At 40.9% G+C, this 26,665-nt stretch overlaps 2 protein-coding genes across 13 annotated transcripts in view; both read right to left on the bottom strand.

The window, feature by feature from the left end:
* spire1a (spire-type actin nucleation factor 1a) overlaps positions 1-21,098 on the bottom strand; it is a 33,279-nt gene extending 12,181 nt beyond the window's left edge. For 6 of the 8 annotated variants that reach the window (XM_085261857.1, XM_085261859.1, XM_085261858.1 and 3 more), the window contains exons 1-4: positions 20,547-21,022; positions 16,208-16,239; positions 3,450-3,716; positions 1,630-1,755 (exon numbers count right to left, since the gene is read on the bottom strand). In XM_085261857.1, coding sequence (XP_085117983.1) covers positions 1,630-1,755; positions 3,450-3,716; positions 16,208-16,239; positions 20,547-20,892 — 771 coding nt within the window. In that variant the 5' untranslated portion in view covers positions 20,893-21,022. Of the gene's footprint in view, positions 1-1,629; positions 1,756-3,449; positions 3,717-16,207; positions 16,240-20,546 lie in introns of all 8 variants that reach the window. The other 2 variants (XM_085261863.1, XM_085261864.1) reach the window with 1 other exon arrangement.
* A 1,155-nt stretch (positions 21,099-22,253) lies between these two features.
* On the bottom strand, positions 22,254-26,229 carry LOC146549345 (uncharacterized). Of its 5 annotated transcripts, none has more exons than XR_014890375.1 (4): positions 25,923-26,229; positions 25,534-25,690; positions 23,821-23,974; positions 22,254-23,728 (listed from the first exon to the last, which is right to left on the bottom strand). XR_014890375.1 is itself a non-coding variant. In XM_085262119.1 (4 exons), the coding sequence occupies exons 1-3, from the start codon at positions 26,059-26,061 to the stop codon at positions 23,849-23,851; spliced, it is 390 nt and encodes a 129-aa protein (XP_085118245.1). In that variant the 5' UTR covers positions 26,062-26,229; the 3' UTR covers positions 22,258-23,728; positions 23,821-23,848. The 5 variants fall into 5 exon arrangements, 4 of the variants coding, with proteins under 4 accessions (XP_085118246.1, XP_085118247.1, XP_085118245.1 ...); XM_085262119.1 differs by having other exon boundaries at positions 22,258-23,728; positions 25,566-25,690; XM_085262120.1 differs by having other exon boundaries at positions 22,255-23,974.
* Between the last annotated feature and the right edge of the window lie 436 nt (positions 26,230-26,665).

Here is a 26,665-nt window from a genome sequence, read left to right as displayed (position 1 = left end):
CTGTTTGCATGAATCATGCCTGCTACAGAAGCTAGTGTTTACAGTACATATTGTACAGCAAACCTACCATTTCTGGCTTTGCTACATGGTCTCCTTAAACTTATTTCTCTCTTAAGATCCCACCACGGCCTTTCAATCTGGTCTGTGCCACTGCAGCATCTTGACTCTTTTTCAGCCATTTTATTTTTTTTTTTTAGATTTGCTGATTTTCTTGGGATCACTGTCCAGTTTCAGCAAAGCTTTAGCTGCCAGGCAGATGGCCTCACATTTGACTCCAGAATACTTTGGTACACAGAGGAGTTCATGGTCAACTCAATCTCTGCAAAGTGCCCAGGTGGCTGCAAAACAAGCCCAAACTGTCACCCTTCCACTTCAGTGCTTTATCGTTGGTATTAGTCGTTTGCGCTCATATGCTGTTTTATATTTATAAAGCTGCATCTAAACAAAACACAAGACTTTTTGAACAACATACTTTCGGACAGATGAGACAAAGTGGGTAAGTTTGTCTACATTTGGAGAAAAGCTGTGCAGACATGATCTTTTTAGAGCGCAGAGGCTTTCTGTGACAACCCTTCCAAACAGGCCATACTTGTTCAGTCTTTTTCTAATTGCACTGCACTAAGGTTTAAGGTTGAACATACCACCTGAGGCCTGTAAACTGAGACATAGCTCTTGGGTCTTTTGCATTTTTTCTGAGCAATGCACTCTGAACTTGGAGTGAATTTGTTGAGACATCCACTCCTGGGAAGATCATGCCATTGTATTAACACTCATACCAGAAACTGGCAAAACCTCTTTTTCCCCCCCCTTTTCTTTTTTTTAATATATAGGGCTGCTAAGACTTGCTGATGATCAGTTAATCAAAAGCATTTGATTAGCAGCACCTGCCTCCTGCTACTTAACCTCTTAATATGGAAGCAGTAAGGGCATATTTAGTTATTCAACTGAGAATCGTTTTTCCCCTCATGACTGTAAAAAATAATTTATATTGCTCTAAATAAAATAAATAAAATTTAAAAAAAAGGAAAAACAGCACAAGTGGGTATTCCACCCTAATAACTCTCAGCTACTCCAGTAAAAACATCCCGCTTACACAACCGTTCCTGTTAGGTTGAGCACAGCTACTTGAGAGAGGATGCCAGAACATGCCCATTCAGAATTAAGTTATGCCAAGCACTCGAGCTCATGGCTGGCCTAACAAGAGGGTCATCCAGGGACACCCACCGTCTCAGTCAATCTGTACTATAATCACTTCGTGGACTGTTGTTTCTGCTTCTGGGCACCACTCTGGGATTTTCTTTCCCCAGCAATAAGTCCGTTGGCCGAATAGATCCCTATTCCAGCAGTTTAAGCAAACATATGTACCAAACCAGAGTGGTAAAACCGTTAGAAAAGAGTTTGGTCCTTTCTCACAGTCTGTTCGGTCCATCAGTTTTTCTTAGCACTCATGTTTATAATATGAGAAATTTGTGACGTGCCCTCTTAGTTCTTGAGTGACTTACATAAAAGTTCACCCAACTTTGGAAATGTAGCGATAACATTTAAAATAGGTAAGTGCAGAAGACTGTCGCACTCATCTGCACTTCAATTAGCAATAACGTCATAATGTCACACATCAAAAGTTCATACCTCCTTGGCACTCCTGATCTTCTCCAAGAAAGTGCGCAGTTCTCTGCTCTCGGCGTACAGAGCCCGGCACACAGCCTGGTAATGGTTGGGGGCATCTGATGGACTGGGTAGGTGGGAAGAACATAGCTGTAGAGGCAAAGAATGCAATGTATTACATATACTGGTGCTTATGGAATAAACAATCAATAAAGCTGCTTTATATCTGTGTGTGGATTGAAGCACACATTTGTCAGTACTCCAAATTACACACAAACCTTTATGTACATTTGTAAATCGTCTTTATGCTTGTGGATCATACACTTTGTACACTTTTGTAACCCTATTGAGACTAATTTAACTCCAATCTGGACCAAAGTGGGCATTTTAATTCTCAGTCATGCCTCATGCGTGGCTAAAGGCTCGTGTGATGTTGGGGAACTTGACAAAAATAACACTAAACCTGCTTGTCCAGCTGGAACAACACTGCTTGACAATCACTGGTTGCGCACCATTTAAAGCTCCGACCTGCGTGGTATCCGAGTCCAATTGTTGTGACAATAAGAGTTACCTGAAGGAGTTATGCATGCGCTGTCAAATAATCTCCAAAAAAACAATACCGAACCAGATGGATGGCATATTTTCATTTTCAGGTAAAGGGCTTGGCAAGCTGAAAAAATGTCTGACTCTGCAAACAGACGCCTTCTTGTCACGATGGGAAAATAACAGGTGATATGACACCTGAGAAGTGAGAGTTAAAACATTCTTAAAATATCACAGCAGCTGTCGTTTCCATTGTTTCTACTGATAACAATTCTCTGTGGAAACATGCAAAAAAAGTGTTTATATGGAAAAACCAAGTGAAACTGCAAAATAACAGCACGACTTCTGGAAATCAAGTGTGCAAACATAAGAATATGGAGTTAAATTTGATGTTAAACTCAGGGCTTCATTTGATGAGCCATAATTGGCATAAATGTGGCTGGATCCAAACCCCTAACTCACTTTCAGTAGAACAATACCAGCTCATGTAGCCTCCGTTCACTCCATTGTACAAGAGCAATGAGCAAACCCATTCGGCACTTTAACATTTAAATATTCCTGTCTAAGTAGGATGCCAGCTAGCAGGTCCTGTCATACTGTACCAGCTTCACGTTTCGCTGGAACTTCAAAGTGACATACCTCTGTTTGTCAGAAGAGAATAAGACTGGATGTAGATGTGCCAGATCTGTCCGCAGCCATGCCATAATGACTTTACACTGAACAGAGTGATTGCTGGAGGAGTAAGAGCTTAGGGAAGATGCACACAGGCAGCAAACAGACCTGAAATTTGTGTTCCACATCAGTTTTATAAGGCTTTATAACACAGGCTGTGAAACCTTCTAACCCCATTCCCTTAATACCAGTGTGTTTACAGGGCTATAATTACCCGTCTTATTCAGAAGCTACTTGGGGAATTTACAGTGTGACAGCTTCTATCAGGGGAAAACGTTTGTGCTGGGGTGATTACATGCGGCTGCACTGCTTTCTTAATAAGCCAGCTGTAAAAATGTGGCAAGCACACAAACTATACGGCAGTTTATTCCACACAAAACAGAAAGCCACACATTTCATATGCCTGCGATAGCTTTGCTTTATTTCAATTTGCTCTGCCATTTCAATCCATTATGGACCAAGTGATCAGACTGATGAAGCTCTACAGCAGGAACACTGTAGTTAATTATTAGAGTTAATAGAAGCAGCACGTGTTGAGAACAGATTTATGTACTCAAGGAATCTGGCAGACAAACTAAGCTCTCATTGCAAACCGATTACATGTGTATCTTAATAAAATTAAACCCTACCATGATGATGTCTCGATAGCTCCGGATGCTACTGATTGTACTGCTGGAGCCATCAGACACGAGGTCCCCTTCCTCCTCTTCTTCGCATTCATCCTCTTCTTCTGTGGCCTCGTAGCCCTCGTCGGGACAGGGGTCACTCTCCGTTTCCTCCGTGTTGGTCATCATGTCGATGAGGCGCTCCAGCGGCGGGCTGAGCTCGCGCTCTTCGTTTTCTTTGAGGCCATAGTCTAGAGCTTTGTAGATCATGACACCCAGTGAGTCAATAACCTAAAAAGAAGAGGTTGTAGGTTATTATTTTGTACAGGCCACCAAGTTGATTTTACATTTTGTAGCTTTAGGCACTCAGGGGCTTGAACAACAGATAAATTCTGAAACAAACAGTTGTACTTGCAAGTGTTGACTTTAATTATTGTGAGGATCACTTCTAAAGGTGCACACACTGACAACTTTCATCATCTCCTAAACTGGAACACCAAAAAGAATATCAGTCTTTAGCACATAGGTTTGCTTACTTTTTCTAGCACGCAATGTGAGTGATTACTCATTGTGTTAAAGGCATGAACAGTACAACGTTTATGCATTCGATAAGTCGAATTGTGTTTTGAATAGTTATGATGAAAAGGATTTCCACACATGAATGCTTCATAATGTCACGCGAGTCTCAGTCGGACATGTTTCCTGACAATAGAAAATGTTCTGCAGAGCATCAAGGAGGCAACAACCATGACTTCTGCTCACTGTGCGAATTCTCTGGATAAACACCTCCTTTATTCTTACATGGCTCAATCGGATGTTACGCCGCCGTGAGTGAATAGCAGCTCATGCGTCTCACAATCATCACAATTCACATGTAATGTGTGAACTACAGAAAGAAAAAGATACGTTTTCTTGTCACTAGTTAGCGGGATTGTGCACACTAATAATTAAAATCCACTGAGACCAACAACAATGACCTTGACTGTGACTATGATCACAATTTGGGTGATCATTGCAAGTTTGGTTAAATTCTGCAGAAGCAGGAGCGAACTATGGCCAGACAACTTCAGCTTGATGAAATCAGACCACGTTTAATGAGTAATCACGTCGGTCACTCCACAAACTTCCTTTATACTGTATTCAATGTCATATGTCCTCAGTATCGTATTTGCAGAAAGCAAATGCAGTAATACTCTGCTGTAAGTCTTCACTGTATTGGTTCAAATCGGTGGCTCTTCTTAGCTCGAGGGGTAAAAACATTTCTTTCCCATCTGCTGAAATCTGTTTACTCCAAGTTAACTATGCCAACATTATGTTCTTTCCAGCTGACAGACGACATTCAGCTTTTTGTCTCCTCCTGCTCCGTTATAATTAAAAGCACACCAGCACATCCTCATGGAACAAGCCTCATTTCATAGTACCCTTGCCTTACTCAGATAAACAACCGTATCTACAACAAACCTCAGTTCACCTGAACGGAGGACAGTTCACGTCTTCAAAGTGAATGAGTAAAAAGGCCAGTGTATCCGACTGAAACTTAATAATTACCATAATCCAGGAGATGATTTCATTTCATCACTGCCTTCTCTCATTAATTAGTAGGACATGACCTTCATTTTTTTTTTTTTCTTTCCTGATGTTTCAAACAACTATCAGATCACACAAAACTGCTAGTTTTACATCAGCGCACTTAGTTCACTGATCTAACCCTCGGTCTGAGGTCAACAAGTGTCGGAAGTATTGGCCAGTCGACCTGAAACAACCTTGGAAACGTCAGATATCATTATGACCGGGCCAAATGATTTCAGAGCGCGGTGGGAGTGAAGACATTTAGCAAAGTACCCACAAAAATTAAAATACTATTCCGCACGTGGACATCCTTTGATACTCAAAGGCTAAGGATACAGAGCACTTCACCTGAAGTTTCAGCAGCAAACACAAAAATTGACTTCAGTAAATTTTGCCATAACTTCTGTGTTTATTTTGTTTGCCACTTGTCACCAGAGCCATTAAATAAATGCTCTGTCATTACTGCACTGCATATTCTATTTCCAGATGTGTATTGTTGAAAGAGGGAGGTGTCCCAAACAAACCAGACCGTTGCTGTGAGTGAAGCTAGTTCTGATGGGCATGGCTGGATATGCGCTGGTTTGGTGCCAAAAACAGCACTGCACTCGTCTTTGGAGTCTGGGAGTGTACTGCATGGAAGAGAAGGGTGTGGAGTGCACACGTTTAGGTATGTTAAGGTCAACAAGGCGAAAAGAAACTCATTTAATCAGACTGACTACTAAAATAACTGACACAAACCACGCAGTTCTAGAGTGTGGGATTTTACTTGGATACTGTACGATCCATTTTCACAGTTGTGACAATGTATTTGATGTCCTGGTACATCAAGGTGCAGCACATTGTAGCTTAAATGTTGTTGTTTTTTGTGTTGTTTGTTTTGTTTGTATAGTCCAAAAGCCAAAACGGGTCTGGTAACATATCTGAGGAATCACAGGGTCAGACAAAAAATTCTGAACTCATGATCATGGTGAAAGAGAGTTCTGAATGGGCATCAGTTTCAGTTAATTCAACGCATTGGGATTTTAGAAACTGTATATAATTAAGTTCCAATTTTATTAAACAAAAACTAACCTCTGCCCAACAATGCCCGGCCCAGCCATCTTATCTTCACAGCCAGCTATGCGTGCCGTTGCAGCACCCAGAGGAGCAGCAGCATGGCTCTGACCTGCTTTTATTAGCGACAGCCAGGTAACGACCGTGTTTGCACTAGCTTCGTCCACGTTTGTCAGCATTATGAAGTTGAGATACGATTACAGCCGGACGAACATAAGCAGTAACAGCCCACTTATAAAAAGCAAGCTATTCTGCTTTAAAATCACCTGAGCTCTGTTGGACCCCATGTGTGACAACAGAAAGAACCATGTGATCATAATGTCATGAGCATTAGTCCTCAACATATCTTTGTGGAGTCACAACACATCACTGTAAATTTTATCGATTTTTCATCATTTTCATTACTTAAGTGCATGATATTTTGGAACATTATGAAATTGAATAAGATCACCGACTCTTTATGAAAATATTTTCATAGATATAAATAAATCGGTAAGTACGCAAGCAAGGAAAGCGTCTGCTACTGTGTGCAACTCGATATTTTCTTATTATTTTATAATGGATTTTTCTGACGTGAGCACCTGCTCTTCAAAGTCTGTGCACAGATATGCATATTGGATTATAACCAATAATACAATTTGTTTGCCTATTAAACATCAAAAGATTTAAAAAATGCCCCCCAGAAAGAAAAAGAAAAAAAAAAAGAAAAAAAAAAAGCAGGAATAGATTCTCTCAATTTCCAAAAATCAACCCACCTATTCTCACTGGGAAAAGATTGCTTTCATAGTGTTACATCGTTATCATTCCTCAATCATCTCTGTGTGCAGTTGATAATCCTGTTCCCAGGCTAAAACAAATATCCTATTCCTTAGTGTCTTATTATGCAACCTTTTAATCCATCTGTAGTACAACATGCACTGTAGTGGGCAGGGAAACTAGGAAATTCAGGAGTGACCGTCTGCACATGGGGATCTCATTCACAGGCAAAAAGGATCATCAGCTTTATACTGCACCACGTATACATAAGAAACCTCATGTTTTCATGTCCAGGCTAAGCAGTCTCACTATACTACATGTCCAGTTAAGGACATTTTCTGTAGTGGTGGATCAAGAGTACGTTTAGCCAACAGTTACTGTTTGAATCAAATTTTCTAATCAAACACAAAATTAGTTTCAGTGATTGTCCAGTGGTTCAACAGCAACTAGCACAGTAAGGATCACTGTTTAATACAATAATTAAGCACCAAGAACAATATTCCCGATAATTTGGATGAATTTTGCCACATATGGTCCATAGGGTTAGGTGAACAGGATTTATCTCGCCTCTCACCCTATGACGGCTCACAGACTCCGACTGGAGTTAAGGTTACCAGACCCCAACTGGTAACCTTAACTCAAAGGGAGCTGAAGGATGGAAGAATCAGTGTTTAGTGGGAACGGGCCACAGGTCAACCAACACAGCAGCTAAATAATTCTGTTCAGCGACATATGGAGAAAGTTCCTTTGAGTTCAAGTCAGAAGGAATGGGGAAGAGGCATCTTAAGTATCAAAAGCCAGACTTATTGAAAAGAAAACAGGAGAGGAAATAAGGAAAATATAGATTGTGGTGAGTAACTGAAAACAGTCACATCTGAAGACTTGTGATTCAGAGGATTGAGGCAGTGAGGTGGAGGAAGAGGAAGCATGTGGGTAAACAGCTGTGAAAGGCAGCCAGGAAAACCACTGCTGGGGTTTAAGCTACGGGATAAGTGTGGTAGCAAACTATTAGGTGAATAAGGCTCCAAGTAAATTCCCCAGGCAGCCACAGCAGGTAACACGGGATATGACCAGTGTTTAAAAATGCCTAGTAGGAAATGCAGCAGGATGAGTCATCTGGGTGCCAAAGAAAAAGAAAATCGTAACACAGAATGAATTCAGCTTGAGCTCCGTGACAGGCTTTCTCAGAAAGTTTACAAGCATCCTCAAGATTGTGAATCACCAATCCACTCAAAATAGAGTGCACTTTCCCTCAACCTCCACAAAGAAAGATAATAACCAGCTGCATTACATCACTGCATGGGGAAAGTTTTTAACAATGAGGGATTTTACATAGAGAATCTACTTCCCTGTGCCAGAGGCATTATCTTAAGAATCTGTGACAAAATACAAAAAGAATTCCTCATTCATGAATAACCTTTGTCCACCTCACAGATTTCATGTTCACTCTTGAACCAAAAAGGCAGATCACAATTCACAATAATTGGAACATATATTTTTAGTGTATGAAACTATTTAAAAAAAAAAAAAAAAGTTAGATTTAGATGCAGCTTTCCTTTTCCCTTCCAAAGAAGCAGATCAGCAAATTTGGGAGTATTTCCACAGTTAATTAGTTAAAACAGGTCTGTACTAGGTGCACACTCAGACAGTAGTTGTCTGACAATAAAATAAAGAACTCATAAGTAAGCACATTTTTTTGTCTCAACAGCTAGGGAGGAGTGTGTGCGTGCATGTATTTGCTTGGAAAAGTCATTAATCTGTCATACAACTAACCTTGGTTGTCTGATGGTTAAATAAACCACAGAGCAAATATAAATATAAGCATTTTTGGTGAGGTTTTGTCATTTTTACTTACTCAAATTCACCAAAATTAGCCTGGAAAATACACAGCCTATTGTTAGGCAAGCAAATACAGACTTTTTGTTTAACTTTATGTGGACCAATAGAGTTTATGCATATAATGAGCCTCCAAAGGACTATTTTAAGCCAGGAAACACCATGACTATGTAACCAGCTTTGCCATATTTTCATTGAACCAGCTAAGCAGACTAGGTTTAGGATGTTAAAGAAGGAGTTTTAAACAAAGGGTGAGAAAATGTGCTCCAGCAGTCTACAGCGTGAGGAAAAACAGTGTTTTACCAACATTAAAGCACAGAAACCTATTCTGCAAAGTGCAGTTCAATGTGGGTTTTTGAGCGAAACAGAACTCTTCCTACTACAGTATGTTTTATGTGTAGCCAATTCAAATTTTCACTATTTTAAATAGATCGCAAAAAACTCAACTGTTTACATTCTCTTGTATAGTTGTAGTTCTTGTAGTTGTATAAGCTGAAAAGCAGTACAAGGAGCAACCAAGATGGAGGGAAAACCATCGGTGAGTCAGCGCTTACGCAGATGTGCAAAGAATGAGTCGTTTGTGCTGAAGAGCAGCACATCCTCACACGAGCAAAGCAGAAAGAAGTCAGGCTCCTGTGCTGCTGAGACCTCTACCCAATTTATGCAGAATTTACAACTAGTCTGATCATTAAACATAGTACTAGTCAAATAATCCTCAAGGTAAGGTTCAAGGTACAGGTGAGTAAACTCAAAGTTTCACTAGTGATTAAGAGGGTGCTGAGCTTGCTGAGCTTAAAAACATTTCAACTATAGCAAAAGCTCAAGTCTAATATTGTCGTCATCATTTCCACATCACACAAGAGGAAATGTCCAAGTCACAGAGGCCAATTTGAGGTTTTTGGTTCATCTTTAAACTGAAAATGTAGATTTTATCATGGCTAATTTCAGCACCAGGCTCTGATGCACGTGAACTACATGATCTTTTTGACACAGCCATAAGTTCGGATCTATGAAACGTGTTAGGTGATACTTGTAGAAGCATGTGCGAGAATAGCTTTCTGTGGACAGAACTGCCTGTACGAAGCCTCTATGTGACCTCCAACATTTCTTTTTATAAGAAAATTAAAGCATATCAATAAACTGCATATCTGGCCCTTGATGTGGCCATTAATGAAATGAAATTTGCTTATTGAGGTTTTTGCAGACACGTAACCACATGATGTTAACTTGTCCACCATCTCGGACAAATGACAATCACAATGACAATGTAAGATCGGGCAAATAAAGTCCCATCTGGCAGCCACTGGGCTTGAGGAGAGAAATTAGGATTTCCTGACCAGTTGAAAGCAGTTGCATGATTTTTAATGACCAGTCACGCAGTCCTATGAAGGTCAGTTCATGACCATCTGTCAGCCACCTGTCGTGAGGGAAGAACATGCATTACTGATTTGGAGAAAAGAAAAATCCCTCCTTGTGATTGCTTAGGTCACTACTATAGTCAGTAATGCAGTTGGAATTTGCATGAAAGTGATGGACGTGTCTACAAACACTGTCCAGCTACTCTCCAAGCTGTAGTGGAACCGGAAATGGAGACAGTTTCCCTTTTGCAGACTACACCAACTACCCGAACAGATTCCTGGAGCAGAGGTAACACAATCGCACAGCCCTGGGTATCACTGCGGCCTGTAGATTTCACAAAGACATCAGATAAGCCGCCTTCAGCATTTGCTGCAGCAGTAGAGTGAAGCCACCGCAACACAGACAGTTACATAACCAAAGTTAAACCGTGAGGTCTTCCACTGCAGGAGCGGATGCTCAGCCTCCTCCGGTCTGAAGCATCACCTTCCCACTTCAGAGTGGGACAGAAGACGGAGCTTCTTTACGTCTTCAGGTCAAACTCAGCTGAGTTTGCATTCATCAGTGAAGTCAACTGGAAAACGCTGAGCCCTGAGAACAGTCAGCTCTGATGTTACATATGATCATTTCCACTTCAATAGGAAACTGGCATAAAAGCAGACACTGAAAATGCAGGATAACATTTTTGAAAGAAAAAAGGCACATACAGATAAAAACTACACATGAGCTGAGACTGAATACATCACACAAAGAATCAGCTTTTAATCAAACAGCTTCAAGCCAATGGCAGTGTGTGGATTTAAAAAAAAAAAAAAAAAAAAAAAAACATGCTCTGAAAAGCACAAACCTACAGAGTTTAAAGGCTGCAGTGAAATACACTAATCACCAGCTGGAAAAGTCCTCCCACTGAGTTTGACCTAAATGCTGTCAGAATCCCTAAAGTAGCTCTAAACACCACAAATCTGACAGACAGCTTCTATGGCACAGCAGAAAAACAGCTCCTCTTGTTCCAAAAACCACAAAGAGCTAAAGATCTGATAACTTTATAGACTTGACAGACCAAGCAGGAGAAAAATATTAATCTCTCAAGCCTGGCTGGACCACATAAAAAAAGAAACAATAAAAATAAATACTGAGCAAGAGCTTCTTCAGTGTTAGATATAAATAGAAAACCTTGACCAGAATAGCACTAAATGCTAAACAGATCCCTGCGGTTTAGTTTCTGTGTGAATTTTCTTGTACAGGCAGAAATGTAACCTCAGGGACTGTAATGCCAGCCGCTTTAAAAGAAAAGCAGTCAGCATCCCCCCAAAAAAATCAATTGATCAATTTGAATAAAAGCAGGGTGCAACATAATGGGCGATCGTGGCTCAAGAGTTGGGAGTTCGCCTTGTAATCGGAAGGTTGCCGGTTCGAGCCCCGGCTCGGACAGTCTCGGTTGTGTCCTTGGGCAAGACACTTCACCCGTTGCCTACTGGTGGTGGTCAGAGGGCCCGGTGGCGCCAGTGTCCGGCAGCCTCGCCTCTGTCAGTGCGCCCCAGGGTGGCTGTGGCTACAATGTAGCTTGCCATCACCTGTGTGTGAATGGGTGGATGACTGGATATGTAAAGCGCTTTGGGGTCCTTAGGGACTAGTAAAGTGCTATATAAATACAGGCCATAATGAGGTCACTGGTACATGTTGGGCATACAGGGATCCAACTGAGACTCACCCCGGGGGACTGCGACTGAATTCAAAAGCTGCGTCTACAAACAAGCATGCAGAAAACAGATCAGAACAATCCTCGGCCGTGCCTGAGATCTACATAAAGAAAACCCTGTTTCTTCCACAAATGTGCACTCTTTCATCAAAGCTGACACAACTGAAGGGCAGTCTCTGCAGGGACAAGGCTTATAACCTCCAGTGACATACATAAGGGTGAAGGGAGAAACATCCAGCCCCTGCGCTTACAGAACCCTCATAGCAGCACCTGCTTAACCCACTACAGAGCGGAAGTCACAACTGCACGATGCTGAAATGCAAATATATGCAATTTCTACCCAATCTGAGAAGCTTAATCTACAAAACACAACATGATGGTCCCCACATGGACTTTAAACTGATCTTTAAGGGTATAATGTTTTAAGCAGTAGAAAAACAGACCTAAAGACAGGTTGCATTAACTCCAATTTTCTGAGAATCCCTAAAGCTAAACCTCAGCCCACTACAATCTATATTAATTCCAAGGGTTTACTTCAAACATTATACTGGAAAATAGGGCTGCCACGATTTGTCGACTAGTCACGATTACGTCGACTATCAAAATCGTCGACGACTGATTTAATAGTCGACGCGTCGTTTGAAGCTTTGTAAGATCGCAAAAGACGCAGGAATAATAGCAGGATTTAAGAGTGTAATAACGGACTGAAACAGAAGATGGCAGCACAGCATGTACAAGGATGCCAGCTGCCGTTAAACCCCGAAGAAGAAGAAGAAGCAGCTGTGTCCCAGAATTCATAGCGCGGCCCAGCTTAGTTTCCAACAATGGCGGTAGCTAGTTAGTTTTAATATTACTCTTATTATTCTTTCTGGGTCACAAAATAAACGTTTAACATATTTTCAGGCGAGAATGTAGCTGTGTAAACCTCAAATATCGGCTCAGTTTATCAGGACACCACATATTTTCAAAAGCGCTCCGACGTTTTCGGAGATGTCTGTTACCCACTAGCTCGATAGCTAGCCGGGGGCTAGGTCACTAGCGCCGTGAGAACACCGGACTCCCGGCAAATTGTTTTCAAACCCACCGCCGTCTTTCGCGACTCAGGTTAAATATATATGAGTCACTTAGATAAATTAAAAATGTTGTTGTTTGGCTTTTTTTTTTTTTTTTTTGTATTTTATTTGTTCCTGAGTAAATCGGTTTGGCTGAGATTAAAGTTATAGTTTTTACACAGCTGAATAAACGTCAAACAGACAGCTGATTATCAGAAGTGTGAGATGCTGGAGAATATACTCCGGTGTCCTGTTATATTTTAGATAGCAAGGAGTTTATTAAACTTTACCGAAACAATCTGCAAATTTCATTAAAATTGAATAAACTATCATCTTGTCTTTATTTTTAGTTAGCACCTTAAAAGCTTAAAGCTGTAAGCTAATGATAGTTATATAAGAGCAGATGCTGCTGGTGCAATAAGCTGTAGTTTTACGTCCAGTGGATGATGATCTGATTAGTCGACTAATCGCATAAATAATCGGTGACTAGTCGACTATCAAAATAATCGTTTGTGGCAGCCCTACTGGAAAACTAATCATTTTGGCCCCAAAGTGCAGATCTGGCAACCTCTGGACCTTGTAATAGGATACTAGCAGTAATCTCACCTTAATCTTCAGATGAGGACAAACTAGGTTAAGCTTGTCCTGTAGGCTACAACAGAAGGTGCACAGTACAACTCAAACATTTTTTCCTAAAAGATGACCGAGCACTAGAAGAGAAAGCCAAATATGCCACCGTTTTTAATGTCAGGAAAAGATTATTTTTTTTCTCTAGCATTACTGATTACCCATTACACCCATTTTTACTGGTTGTAAAGCAGGTGTTAACAAGCTAGTGATTTGCTCCAAAAACTAGAAGCAGAGGTAAGAGAGAGGGGTAGTGGCTGACTCACTTCCACAAGCGACTAAGACACAACAAAAACATGTAAAGTCAAGAATTAGGAGCACAGGAATTGGGCCATAAACACCTTTGCACCTTTTGTGTGCAAGGGATATAAATCAATTTTCCCAAATTATCCGAAGGCAGATTGGTCAGGAGAAAACAATGGGATGAATTTACAGTTCTAATTAATGTCAGAAGACTTTACATTATTAAATTAAGCTGAAACGCAGTTACCAGCTCTTAGAGGCAGGCAGTTACAGCAGTGATCGGATCACTAGTTGAGCATGCCAGCCCGTCCAGACAGACAATGCTAACATGCTTATGCTCAGCAGGTTTAATTTAAAGCATTTTACATGTATTGGCTATACCGAGGTATTGGCTATACCGAGGTATTGGCTATACCGAGGTATTGGCTATACCGAGGTATTGGCTATACTGAAATTAAATGTCTTTATAAAGTTTTCTGACAACACTATTATCATTCCCAGTTAAAATGAAATTCAATTCACTTTAACTCTATTTTACTTTTGTGTTTTCACCCTTTTAGTGTCTGGCATTGGCTATTTCTGCAAGAGCTAGGTTCTCATGCAAATCGCCAATTAAAAAGAAATTACAAAAATACAATTTCTAAACTTAGATTTGAAAATATTTAAACTTCAGAGTGCTTCTAAAGGAAAAGTCAGATGATTGGTCCATATAAAAGCAGTGATTTTAAAAAATAAATTCCAGCTCTAATAAAACACATCAACGCTGTCACCATCACGTGGGAAAACTGCTCTGCCCAGGTGACAGGTAATTCCTCCAAAGCGCAAAACCCAGGGTGGAGACATGTTTTCAGTCTGTCAGCAGGATTACACAAAAACCAACAACTGGAGTTTCATGAAACCTGGTGGGGAAGTGGAGCATATCCACAGACACAACAAACGAAACTTGGGCGTCAATTTCCTTGATGGGTTGGATAGAAGAATTAATTTCCACTTGCAAGATGCAGACGGGAATTTTTTTAAAGAGCAAAACCAATTTGCGTGATACCCGAGCCGAAATCTTTCCCTCCTTTTTCCCCCCTAAAGAGATCGCTATCACTCTTTAAAAAATAAATAAATAAATAAAATTTTAAAAAAAAAATTAAAAAAATCAGACAAGAGCCTTTGGGATTTGCAGAAGATTCTCTCCGAGTGCTCTTTTGGTTACATTTGTGCATAAGCTGATAAATACAGTTTTTAAAGCCTTAAACCACACTTCCCTCAGTGGAACTTTCACGCTTTGAAAAACTTGATAACAATAACCATTATGAAAGATATTATCACCACCAAAAAAAAACAAAAGACAAAAAAAACAAACACACCCTCTTCCCAGCTTATTTGTAGAAACCAATCATGCAATGGCAGATGCATGAACTTGCAAAGAAAACCAACCCAAGTTAAGCATTTTCACTTCTAACCAAGCTGCCACAGGTCGGCTTCAGCCCTGAGATAATCAGTGTTGACCATCAGCTGACGAAGAGAAATTCTATTTCAAACTTAGCCATGCAGGGACAGCTGCATACTGTGCATGCCTGAGATCACGTGAACAAAGACAAACATAAACTGCTCAGACCTGATGGACCAATTACACAAAGTATCCTCTCTGTACACATAATGAAGACTTCTCCTCCCAACATTATACAGCACATAGTGCTGGACAAACACACACTGGGCACATGTCCTTTTAACGTGGTTTTGGCGATGAGGTTTGACGCGATGAGAGCTAAAAATAAACCGATGAACAACAACATTCGGTGAACAACAACAGAGCTGCTCTTTTTAAGTGCAGCACAAACAATAACTGCAGAACAAACTGAAGAGCGCTACTTGTATTGCGCTCTTACCCACTTGCTCAGGTTTAAGCGCATCACAGGTCTGGCTGGGATGTGCTCCCCACCCCATATTTCTCCTAGTCTGTAAAGTGAAAATGGGCTAATGCTTAATATCTGCTTGCACTCACAAGACATGAGGGAATGTTTTTTGCAGGGCCAGAGTGAACAACGCTGCACCACAGCTGCCACGCCACCCCATTTGTAGCGTTCCTTCTAGGTAATGGGAGCAGTGACGGTCAGACTAATGGCAACAGATTGTGAAATTGTTTTGTCTGCGTTGAAGCAAATTAGTCTTCCTGTGAAATGAAAAGACTGTAAACATTTAATTCAAACGTTTAAGTAACGTCCACATGTTCTACTGGGATCACTGAAAGGGAAAAAAAAAAAAAAAAAAAATGTGTTCAAAACTGATTACTGGCTTTCTCTACCACAGTGTGTCTTTTGTCCCATCTTCCCCTCCTCACCCCACCAACTGGTCAAAGCAGATGACTGACCCTCCCTGCCTCCCTGAGCCTGGCTCAGCTGGAGGTTTCGTCCTGCTAAAAGGGAGTTTTTCCTTCCCACTGTTGCCAAGTCCTTGCTTACTGGGGGTCGTGTGATTGTTGGGGTTTACCGTAGGGTCTTTACCTTTCAGTATAAAGCGCCTTAAAGTGATTGCTGTTATGAGTCGGTGCTGCTGCGTTACCCATAAATTGAATTAAATTGAATTGAATGTGAACTCACCTCTAATGACGTAGGGGCCGACTGGTATTTATCTGTAATGACAGCAGAAAGGAGAGTTATTCACTCATACAATGAGGATGTCACTTATTGTGCAAGTAGCTGCCTGTAACAATCACAAAGTCAAACACACCCTCTTAATCATTAATGGGAACGCACTGTACAAATCATCCAAAGGCGCCTCGAAGCGAGGAAAACTTCACACGGTGTTACAAACCAAAATGGAGGTTAGAAGACGCGAGCAAAATTACTCAACGGCACTGAAGATGATTGTAAAAAGAGCAAGTTAATAAATTATTATGTTTTCCTCTCAAGTCACGGCACACTGCTCGCACATCGCCTGAGGCAGACAGAGATGTCAAAACCAGCCACTGGGGGCTGCTTGTAGTAGTATTTTCATTCAAACATCGAAACGTTGCTCTCATTCTCTCGCTCTTGTTTCCATGGATACATTGCTTAAAATGGAAAGAAAAATAAAAGAAAAATAAAAGAAATCAATACCTAAAGTTTATGACCTTTCAATAAATACCTGCATAAAAGGTGAAATGTTACCAATTATTGTTTTTTGTTTTTTTTAATAAATTTTTAAAAAAATGACTACACATTATCTTTCATGTTTTGGGGGAAAAAAAGAAAAAAAAAAAGACTAAGCAAATCAGGGTCTCCACATCTCTTCAGGCAATTATTTTTCCACCCAGCACTGCTGCAAGATGTCCACAAAGCATCCTAAAAATCAATAGAAATAAGCAGTTCCTTTGTATCCAGAAGAAAAATATAACAATAATGCCAACAGCATAAAAATTACTTTAAGTTTAGAAAAAGACTGCAGTTTGTGTTCAAACACGTCTGTTCACAATATCCATCTTACATGATGGAAAAATAATGCTCGAAATATCCAGTGTATTAAAATATATCTCCAAAACATCCTGACCCAACATCTAAATTTTTCCTTTTCAATACAATTTCATATATTTCATATTCCCATAGCTTTGCGATGTGGAAAATAACAGCCAATGTGGGAGAGTTCGGGATTAGGATGTGGTTTGGGTTACAGTTATGGGGTCAGGGTTCGGTGTGTGTCGGGATGGTGTTTCTACATCGCAAAACTATGACATCACGATAATGTGACATTAATTATGATGATCTGGGAACAACACCAACACAGGGATGTTGATACAGGGGTTATTTTCAGCCTGTGCAACAACTCTGTTGAGGGTACTACTGCTCCAAATGACTTCAAATCATTACAAAGTTTTTTCACCCATAAACAACATGAAAGAAAGAAAACGAGGAACTTTTAAAATTCCAGGTGCTGGGAGGACTAGGAATTTTTAACTATTGGTTAAAGTTAAAATTATGAACTTCAGCCCTAATTAAGTTACCTGAGGCAGCGAGTTGAGCTACCTATAACCACCGGTAAGAATGAGGCAACAGTTTAAAGTACAGAATGAAAGAGCAACAGTCCAGACTGTAAAATTAGGTCATCGCATATAAATGAGAAACTTTGGCCAGAGATGCAATCATTCTGCGTACTAACACTGGTGCCATTTAGGCTTCAACTCATAAACTATTCAAATAAAATTAGACTTCCTGCTCAAGGACACATCCATGAAAAACATTTGTTTCATAGTGTGCAACAACTCTGTTGCAGGCCACTAAATAACAGCCAACAATTACTCATGAATACTCATTCGGGAAACACTGGATCCTCTGTTTGTCCCAGCAGAGGAGCGGTGGCTCAGCCAGGACCCTTGCAGGCCAAGTAAATCTCAGCGGACATATTTAGAGGAGAGTAGTGTCAGCCTGACTATTCTGTCCATTCAAATAGCCTCTGTGCTGCTGAAAGGCATTCGCGGCTTTCACAGAGAGACACGATAATTAAGTCTTTAACCATCACTACCCGCAAGTCAAATAAATTTAGAAGGAAAAGAAGCTCCTGCTGGTATGGATCACTGAAATCAGGGTAAACGTCTCGTCTGATGCAGCATTCAGGAGAGGAGGCAAAGGTATTCTTTCCCATGCTCCATGTGAACCGATCTGACTGCAGCATGTTCATCACGCCTCGATTCACCGCAAAATAAGCCAAGACTTGGTGCTGCTTATTAGTCCGATTCTGTTTGCTGTGCGTCACGAAAATAAACACTTCTTCGCTTGCTGAGATTTCTTGATAACCACCCACAGCAGCAGTCAAAATCTTAATATAGGCCAATATCACTAGAGGGGTTGAGGAGCTTATTGTTGGTGGTCTGGGAGCTGGCCAAATCATGCCACCTTGTCACTGACTCATGCAGGCCATATGCAGGTTGCATAAGCCCTGATTTTATGCCGGTGTGGTACACTAGCCACTCAGCTGCTGGATGCTTAATAGGTCTCACATCTCTCTCATCACCAGGCCTAATAGGAATCAGGACAGGGCCAAGCTGTCCCAAAAATACTCCAGCCACCAGCGAGGAGGAGCAGCAGAGGACTCTCCCCATAATCTCGAACTGATGTGCACTCTGAAAATCAGTGCATCTAATCAACACATTTGTTCTATTTTTGGTGGTGCAAAGATGCTAAGCAGCACCAAGTGAATCTGTTTATTCTGAGAGCCGGAGTCACAGGAAGACAATATTACTGGTTAGTCTAGACAAGGCAGAGCTGGACAGAGGGGTCAACTCAAGACAGGGGGACGGAAAAAATAAGAAAGGTTCAAATAGGTTCCCCACATAATGTGGCTGCGCAGAAAGACACACCCAATCTCATCTCTGAAATATTAATGGAATGCAGTTAAAGGCATTACACACCTTTCTCCACACCTGAGCTGTTGTACAAGACTAAGCCTTTCTCCTGTGTATAGAGATACACTACAGTTTCATCTGTAGTTTCAGTACACAGAGACCTGCTGGCTTCTAATACGTTTTTCTGGTGTGGGTCTTATAGAAGTCGAGCGTTTTCATCTTAGACATCTACTCTCACTTTAGATCCAGCTTATCTTAAAGACATCATTGTACCGTATCAACCAAACAGATCGTGTCACTCCCAGACTGCTGGTTTACTTATTATTCCTAGGATATTTAAAAGTACAATTTTGACGATCCTCCCTTAGTTACACTGCAATAGGCCTAGATTGCTGGGGGCTTCCCATGATGCACTGAGTGTTTCTTTTTTACCATGTTTATACACCTCTCTGCATTACTTATTATTAACCTCTGACTCTCTTACAGTGTCTTCCTCCCTTCACCCCAAACCAGTCGTGGCAGATATCTGCCATCCCGCCTGGTTCTCGCAAAGGTTTCTTCCTGTTAAACGTTTGGGTGTTTCCCCCCACCCCCCCACTTTTGCCAAGCACTTGCTCATAGTGGGGGGTCATCTGACTGGTGGGGTTTTCTCTGTATTATTTTAAGGTCTTCACCCTACAATGTGAAGCATCTTGAGGCGATTACTGCTGTGATTTGGTGCCATATAAAAAAATCTGAATTGAATTAAACATAACTTGCTTTCCTATCTGTACAGCCAAGCACAGAACAAAAGTCTATTTACTACCCAAAAATATCTGTATAGAAAATGAGCCTGTATTAAAGAGTTCAAGGATCCTCTAAATCGCATGACGGAAACAAAAACAGAGTGGATATAGAGGATGTATACAGTCAACGTGCGTACACAAACTTCCATCCAGCTAGATTTAAATTGCGTGGAACCTCTCAGCCTACACCTGGCACCTTGCTGTTGAATGGATTCTGCCTCCTGGCCCCAAATTTGTCCCCAATTCACCCCAAAATGTCACAACAAAGAGCAGCTATGACTCATCTGTCTCCGGCCTCGTGCTTGTAGGGAGTGTTTTGTTTCACCGCAGTCTGGCACCCAAAAAGGTGCTCTGCAATTTGAACAGGTCACGTGATTTGTGTTTGCTGACTAACTGACCGCTGTACTCCAGGGGAGAGTGGCTGTGAGGCAGCCCTGTTCACAAACCAGTCTAAACAGAGCTTTAATATGAATCATGTTTGTGATGTAAATATCAGCCGCTGTTATGAGAACAAACCCGCAACGTAAATAATTCATCACACAAGCTTTCGTGGTCTCCCCCCCAGCAGCTATGCGGTGATCTATGATGTATTATTAATAGGCGCCTGTAAACAAAATCGCCACATGGCTAAAAGCAGGCAGCTACAACAACATGGCCTCTTCGTAGGGATGCTCCATTCGTTTGGCCTGTCAGGGATGTGGAGGAAAATGCTTTTTGTTGTCGTTGTTGACGGCTGCCTGTTCAAAGCCAGTCTCCCTCGTTTAACCTGTGCAGTTACTCATAGCACACAAAGCTAAAGCGGACACCTGCCCGGTCTTGGTTGGTTGGTTTAGTTACCTGCGTTGTCTTCAAAGTGCAGTTTGACAGTCCCGTCTCTCCCGAGCCTCACATTCCCGGGTCCCTCAATCCTTCTCGGGTGCTCGGCTGATGAGACAACAGCAGACTTGGAGCTTCTCCTCCGGTGTTTCTGCGCTAAAGTCCGACAACACTGGTAACACACTGCCCATGCCTGCTCTTCGTTTATCGGCTGGCTGTACAAAGCCAGGATTTCTTCTAAAGAGAGCTCCTCGGCTCCGTCGCTGCAGTCCATGTTCACGTCTCCGATGCTCAAATCGGCGGCGAAATTCCGGAGAACGGTGGGCGAAGTCACCATCCCATCCTCAGTCCCCGGTCGTTTGGCCATCCTCAAATCATTTTTGTCCGCATAACGTAAAGGGGAAAACGAACAGGTTTGTCGGGTAACGTCCCAGAGCTGCCCAGCTACATGATAAGATGTAGCCTCGTCCGTCAGCCAGGTGTTATCTGTACCGTGGCCGTGGAGCACCAACGGTTCACACCGAGCCACAGCCAACCGAGAACGTGATCCGCGCGGTCCTAAAGCCTGAACGTTTAATTACCAATCAACATCAGCAACATGCCAAAACTCCTGTCTTTTATAACTCACAGAACTTCCGGTGTGTAATCAAGGGTCATATTTTTTTGATCAAAAATATAAATCAATAAATTATCATTTTAAATTATATAAAATAAAACTATCAAATATATTTTATTAAAAAAATACTAAGCATACAGTATGAGTCGACACACCTGATTTGGGCTTTTGTTTTAAAAAGGTGTGTCACAAAGGTCAACAAATCATGTGGTGGACTGTACCGTACTTACTCCTATAACTATTTTTCAAGGAAATGGGAATTGGGCGCAGATATTTCTTGAAACATTTGCAAACATACTTGGAAGTACAGGATTTCAGTCAAAAACAGAGTTTGTGCAATTCTAACCAGCTTCAAAGTCAATATTCAGTATGGCTGCCTTTAGTCTTCAACACAGCTTGAACTTGACTGATGGTGTGCTATTGTGTGTTTTTCTATCCATGTGTTTGGGGTCATTGTCATGCAGAAAAATGAAGCCACTGTCAATTAGATTCTTTCTAGCTGGTACTGCAAAGTAGATCAAAATCTCAGTGTTTTACCCCTGTCCTGACCTCCTCCATATATACTGACAATCTTAACCAAAATTTCAAATTTGGATTCATCACTCCACAAGACCTTTTGTCACTGATTTTGAGTTCAGTTCTTATGTAGTTTGGCATGCCTCAGCCTTCCGTTCCTGTTTCCCTTCCTTATGAAGAACTTATTTCTTTACCATTACCAATGATGGACCAGCTGACACAGGACCTGACAAGTGGCCTTAGTGGCCTAACAGACTGCTTAACAGGCACAAAAAGGCCACCAAAAAAAAGAAGAAAAAAAAGAAACAACAGCAAAAAAAACCCACATTCCTCTGAAAATGGTCAAGTACAAGGACTGGATTAAAAATAATCGAATAAGCACCCAATGTCAAAAGAAAACATTTGAAAGACCTTCAGATCACCTAGAGAAGAACTATTGCTCATGACCACTTTAAAAATAAAATTAAAATGAAGTCTGTTTTCTTGGAAGCAAAGTACAAAGAAACTCATGACAGAAAACTGTTTTATAAAATGATTTGCTCACTCATCAGAGATTGTCAGAGTTGACTACATAATGCTTGGGCAAAACTAATGAATTACTCTCTTAAAGGTAAAGAGACCATTACACATAATTACAATTAAGCCAATTTTACATTGGGAAATGTAGTCAGTAACGCTTTTGAAACTTTATCTTATAATTGAAACAGTTTATAGCTCAGTGCAAAACGGATGCTTTTCCAGTCTAATCACAATAGGAAACAGAAAAGGTTGATTTCTTTTAATTCGTGTAATGAGAAATAAATGCTCAGATCACTTGTTTTCCCCCTGGATTTCATACATTACAAAGCCAGCAAATATTTTAATGCAAAGAAGAAAAAAGTAATTTTGAAACATACACGTTGAGGTTTGTTTTGCCATCACAAATATGGCACGGTCTGTACACATTTCATCACATCATCTAAGTAAAGTCATTAAAAACTCTTGACAAGCGATCATTATCACATGCACACCATTTTAATTCAGATTCTTAAATTTATTTATATGACCAACAGATTGTCCTTCATACAATCATGTAAAGCCGACAGCCTCCGGTAAGTCAGAGCTTTTCTTAATGTGGTTGTTACCACTTTCAAACCTCTTTGTGTTTAGATATTAAGACCTCAGCTGGTCAACTACGCCATCTGCTGGTCATATGATCTAATTTGCCAGATGCCCCATCCTGAAAATCCTCCTGAGTATGCTTGTATTTACATATGTTGGATAGGCTTTTTTTAATTGATTTTTTAATGGCTTGCTATTGATCAAGTTTGGGCAGAGACTTTGATTAAATTAACATAGCACCGATCTATACATGCAGACCGGTATTAAGCCAAAAAAATTTACATGTTACAATACTAAATATAAAGTGTGCATTTTACAACGTAACAGAGAGTAAAGTAGAAGTATTGAACACAACAGTATAAAGCAAACTTTAAAAATCAAACTCTGAAAGAGAACACAACAGCACTTTGAATCAAGATTAATTGTAGGCACATGCGGATGTGTTTGTATGTCTTGCGAAAGGCTGGAAAAGGCAGTCTTTAGCCTTCGAGCTTCACGCCTCCAAGTCTCAGCTTCTAAACAGCACTTCTGGTTCTTTTAAATTAAAATTACTTACAGAATTGACTGAGGTTAAACAGCATCGGTATTAGTTCCCATACTACTGATAATCATTCACAACAAAAGGAGTATACTTGCACAAAGAACTGAAGCAAATTCTTAGGAAGGCCTCACACAGAACACACTGCTTGTAATTATCATGTGCATATGGGACAATCTGCTCTTTTTTCTTTTCTTCTTTTTTGTTTTGTTTTTTTTCTTCACACTGGCTGAAAACAGTGACACATTCCCTGACTGGCACCATAAGCATGGGAGAGAAGCATGGTGTAAAGTGTGAACATTGCTCGCTACCCACTCTCTTCTTTGCACATGCATTTGCAATGGCACAACGAAGATGCAGCATCCACAGGTCTTTGGATGGAGACGTTTGCAGGTGCTTGTGTCGTAAATCACTGCAAACAACAGCCAGGATCTTGCAAAAAAATAGAAAATAAAAATAAATAAATAAAATCAGCCACGCACGTCTTCAAATCTCCATCTTGTTCTCTGGAGAGGCACTCGCACCTACAGCCGTCTTCCTCCTCGTGGAGGTTCATCTTTCGTCAGAGGCGTTTTCAGGTTCTGGATCGTCACTGCTGTTGGCGCTTACCGGCTGCCCATCCTTAGACAAAGCGCTGGCCTCCTTTGATGACCTCCTTTTGGAGTCACGAGTAGATTGCTGTGAAAAGATTTGGAATCCCACTTCATTTAAATGTCACCGCACTAGACAAACAGCGAGTGGGCAAAGATGGCCAATTGAGAGGTGAGTCACTGAGGTTCTTCCATGTGTGGAAGGTTAAATTATTAATACATATTTTTAACTGTCATTTAGAAAAACTGAAATATAATTGGTAAGATAAAATAATTTTTCAGATCTTTTTTTAAAGCTTATTTCAGTTTTGAGAACAACAAAAATATTTTCAATTTAAACCTCACAAAAAAGAGAGTTTCTGTTATTACTTTTCCTTTTTAAAAAGATAAACTCACCAATCACTTTATTAGGTACACTTTGCTAGTGCCCCGTTCAGAACTGTCGTAATTCTTCAAGGCACAGATTCAACAAGGTGCTGAAAACATTCCTCGGAGGATTTTGGTCGATACTGACACGACAGCATCACGCAGCTGCTGCAGATTTGTCTGTTTCACATCCATGATGTGAATATCTAGTTCCACCACATCCCAAAGGTGCTCTATTGGATTAAAATCTGCTGACTCTGGAGGTCATTTGAATACACTGAACTCATTGTCTTCTTCAAGAAACCAGTTTGAGATCATCTGAGCTTTGTGACGTGATATGTTATAAGAAGCCATCAGAAGATGGGTAAACTGTGGTCATAAAAAGATGGGCATGGTCAGCAACAATACTTGGGTGGGCTATGACATTTAAACAATGGTCTGTTGGTACTGTGGGTTCACAGTGTGCCAAGAAAATATCCCCCACACCATGGTGCCTAAACTTTTGATACAAGGCAAGATGGATCCATACCTTCATGTTGACAACAATGACGTCACAATCGATGTCGCCTATATCACCTTGCTTCTCCATTCTGGTGCTCAGTTTGAACTTTAGCAGGCTGTCTACATGTCTGAATTCATTAAGTTACTGCCATGTGATTGGCTGATTTGTTGCATTAATGAGCAGCTGAACAGGTGTGCTTAATAAAGTGGCCAGTGAGTGTACAAATGATAATGGAGGGATGTTAATTTTATACCTGACGAAGGTCAGATGAACTGACATTTTGTAATATAATGAATGAGCAGTAAGTGAGACAGTATGTGTGAACTATATTTAAGTGTCTTTACAAAATTTCCCACAGCAAAAACAAAACAATTAGCTCAAAGAGTTTCTGGTATGTACGATAAACTAATGCAAAAAATCTCACTAGAATAAGTTAAATCAGAAATATTAGGAATATCTTACATTTTTGTATTACTGTTTAATTATTTTCTTATAGCTGTCTTGTAAATCATCTATGAACATTATTGTTATGTAAAATTGCAAACAAAGCTTTTATGACATTTTAAATGCTGTGAGGCCCTTGCATAAATGGCATGTGGATGGCTCGAGCTGATTAAGCTTCTCTAGCTGCACTCTATGTAAACATGTTAAAAGCTAATGATGAATATAGTTACACTTTAATGACGATGACGGTGATTTTGCAGGTTTGGTGTGTGGCATTACTGGTGGTGCTCAAATCCTGCTCATGACCATGTGTGCAAAGATGTTTTAGGACTCACACATGCCAGTACCTGCTACCAGTGACACCTACATCACTAAAAGAGCGTCTGGGTCTCCTCTGGTGGTTGGAGCTGCTGGTGGTGAGGGCCTGCTTCCCACACTGGGTGCCCGTGTTCACCATCCTCTTCTCCCTTATGTTGGCTTCCAGAGGTTTACCTACAGGACAGTGGTTAGTGTTTGAAATGTGGCACTCTTTCAAACGTGAAAACAAGATAGTAGAGATGGCTGCGATGGCTGTGTCAGCTCGGTCAAGTTGTGGTGTGAGTGGTTTGTTTAGCTTGTGGCTGCACCCTGTCAGCATATATGGCACCTAAAGAGAATGCATTTGGATTTGCATCTTAATGGAAGATCTTTCTCTTCATTATTTTAGAGATGACGAGGCTCTTACTGTTTGCTACTGGAAGAGGGGTCTCTACATCCGTGTTAGTAAGCCATGTCGATTCTGTTTCTCTTGTCCAGCTTTCATGGTACCTCGGCTCGATGATCGCGTCCGCCCGACTCCCTCCACAACCCATCGAGATAATCATCCACGGCAGGTGTAGCTGAGGCTGACGCGGGCTTAAACACGGCTCGCTTTGTCTCACAGCATCCGCAGCATCTCCTCCCTGGCTCTCTACTAAAGCTCCATCCGTGTTTCCATCATCAGTCGGCGGCTCTGAAGCTGCTGCTCTCCTCAAACAGCAGAGCCAGCTGACCAGCACGAGCTACCTGCGTCACCCGGAGAGGGCGGAGCTTAAAGTGGCTGCTGATTGGCCACAAGGGAAATCAACAGCTGCTATTGTCAGCATCATCACTACGGCCAGCATCCTCATCATCAACATGGAAACGTGTGTGCCAAACGAAACTGCTCTTTCTGTGTTTAATGAAATTTATCGAGTTAAATCTTCACAATCAACAACAAAACGTGGATGCCAGTTTTCATATTTAATAAGGCGCCAATAAATAACTTTTTATAGGGGATCTGCATTTGATAATAATGAAGCTTTAAATGGCTTAAAATACTTTATGATCAGAGTAAACATGCCCACAAATGCGTGTGTGGATGGATAGCTGTGTTTGGTAACAGAAAATGAATAATATGCTCCTTCTTATTAAGAAACACTGAATATGTAGAGTAGGTATTTTGTAAAA

Source organism: Mchenga conophoros, linkage group LG22, assembly GCF_057382185.1.
Source record: "Mchenga conophoros isolate Kocher_MC1m ecotype Shallow Benthic linkage group LG22, M_conophoros_male_GT1.1, whole genome shotgun sequence".
NCBI lineage: Eukaryota > Metazoa > Chordata > Actinopteri > Cichliformes > Cichlidae > Mchenga > Mchenga conophoros.
Note: the sequence above shows the minus strand (reverse complement) of the source record. Positions and strands in the feature narration are given on the sequence as shown.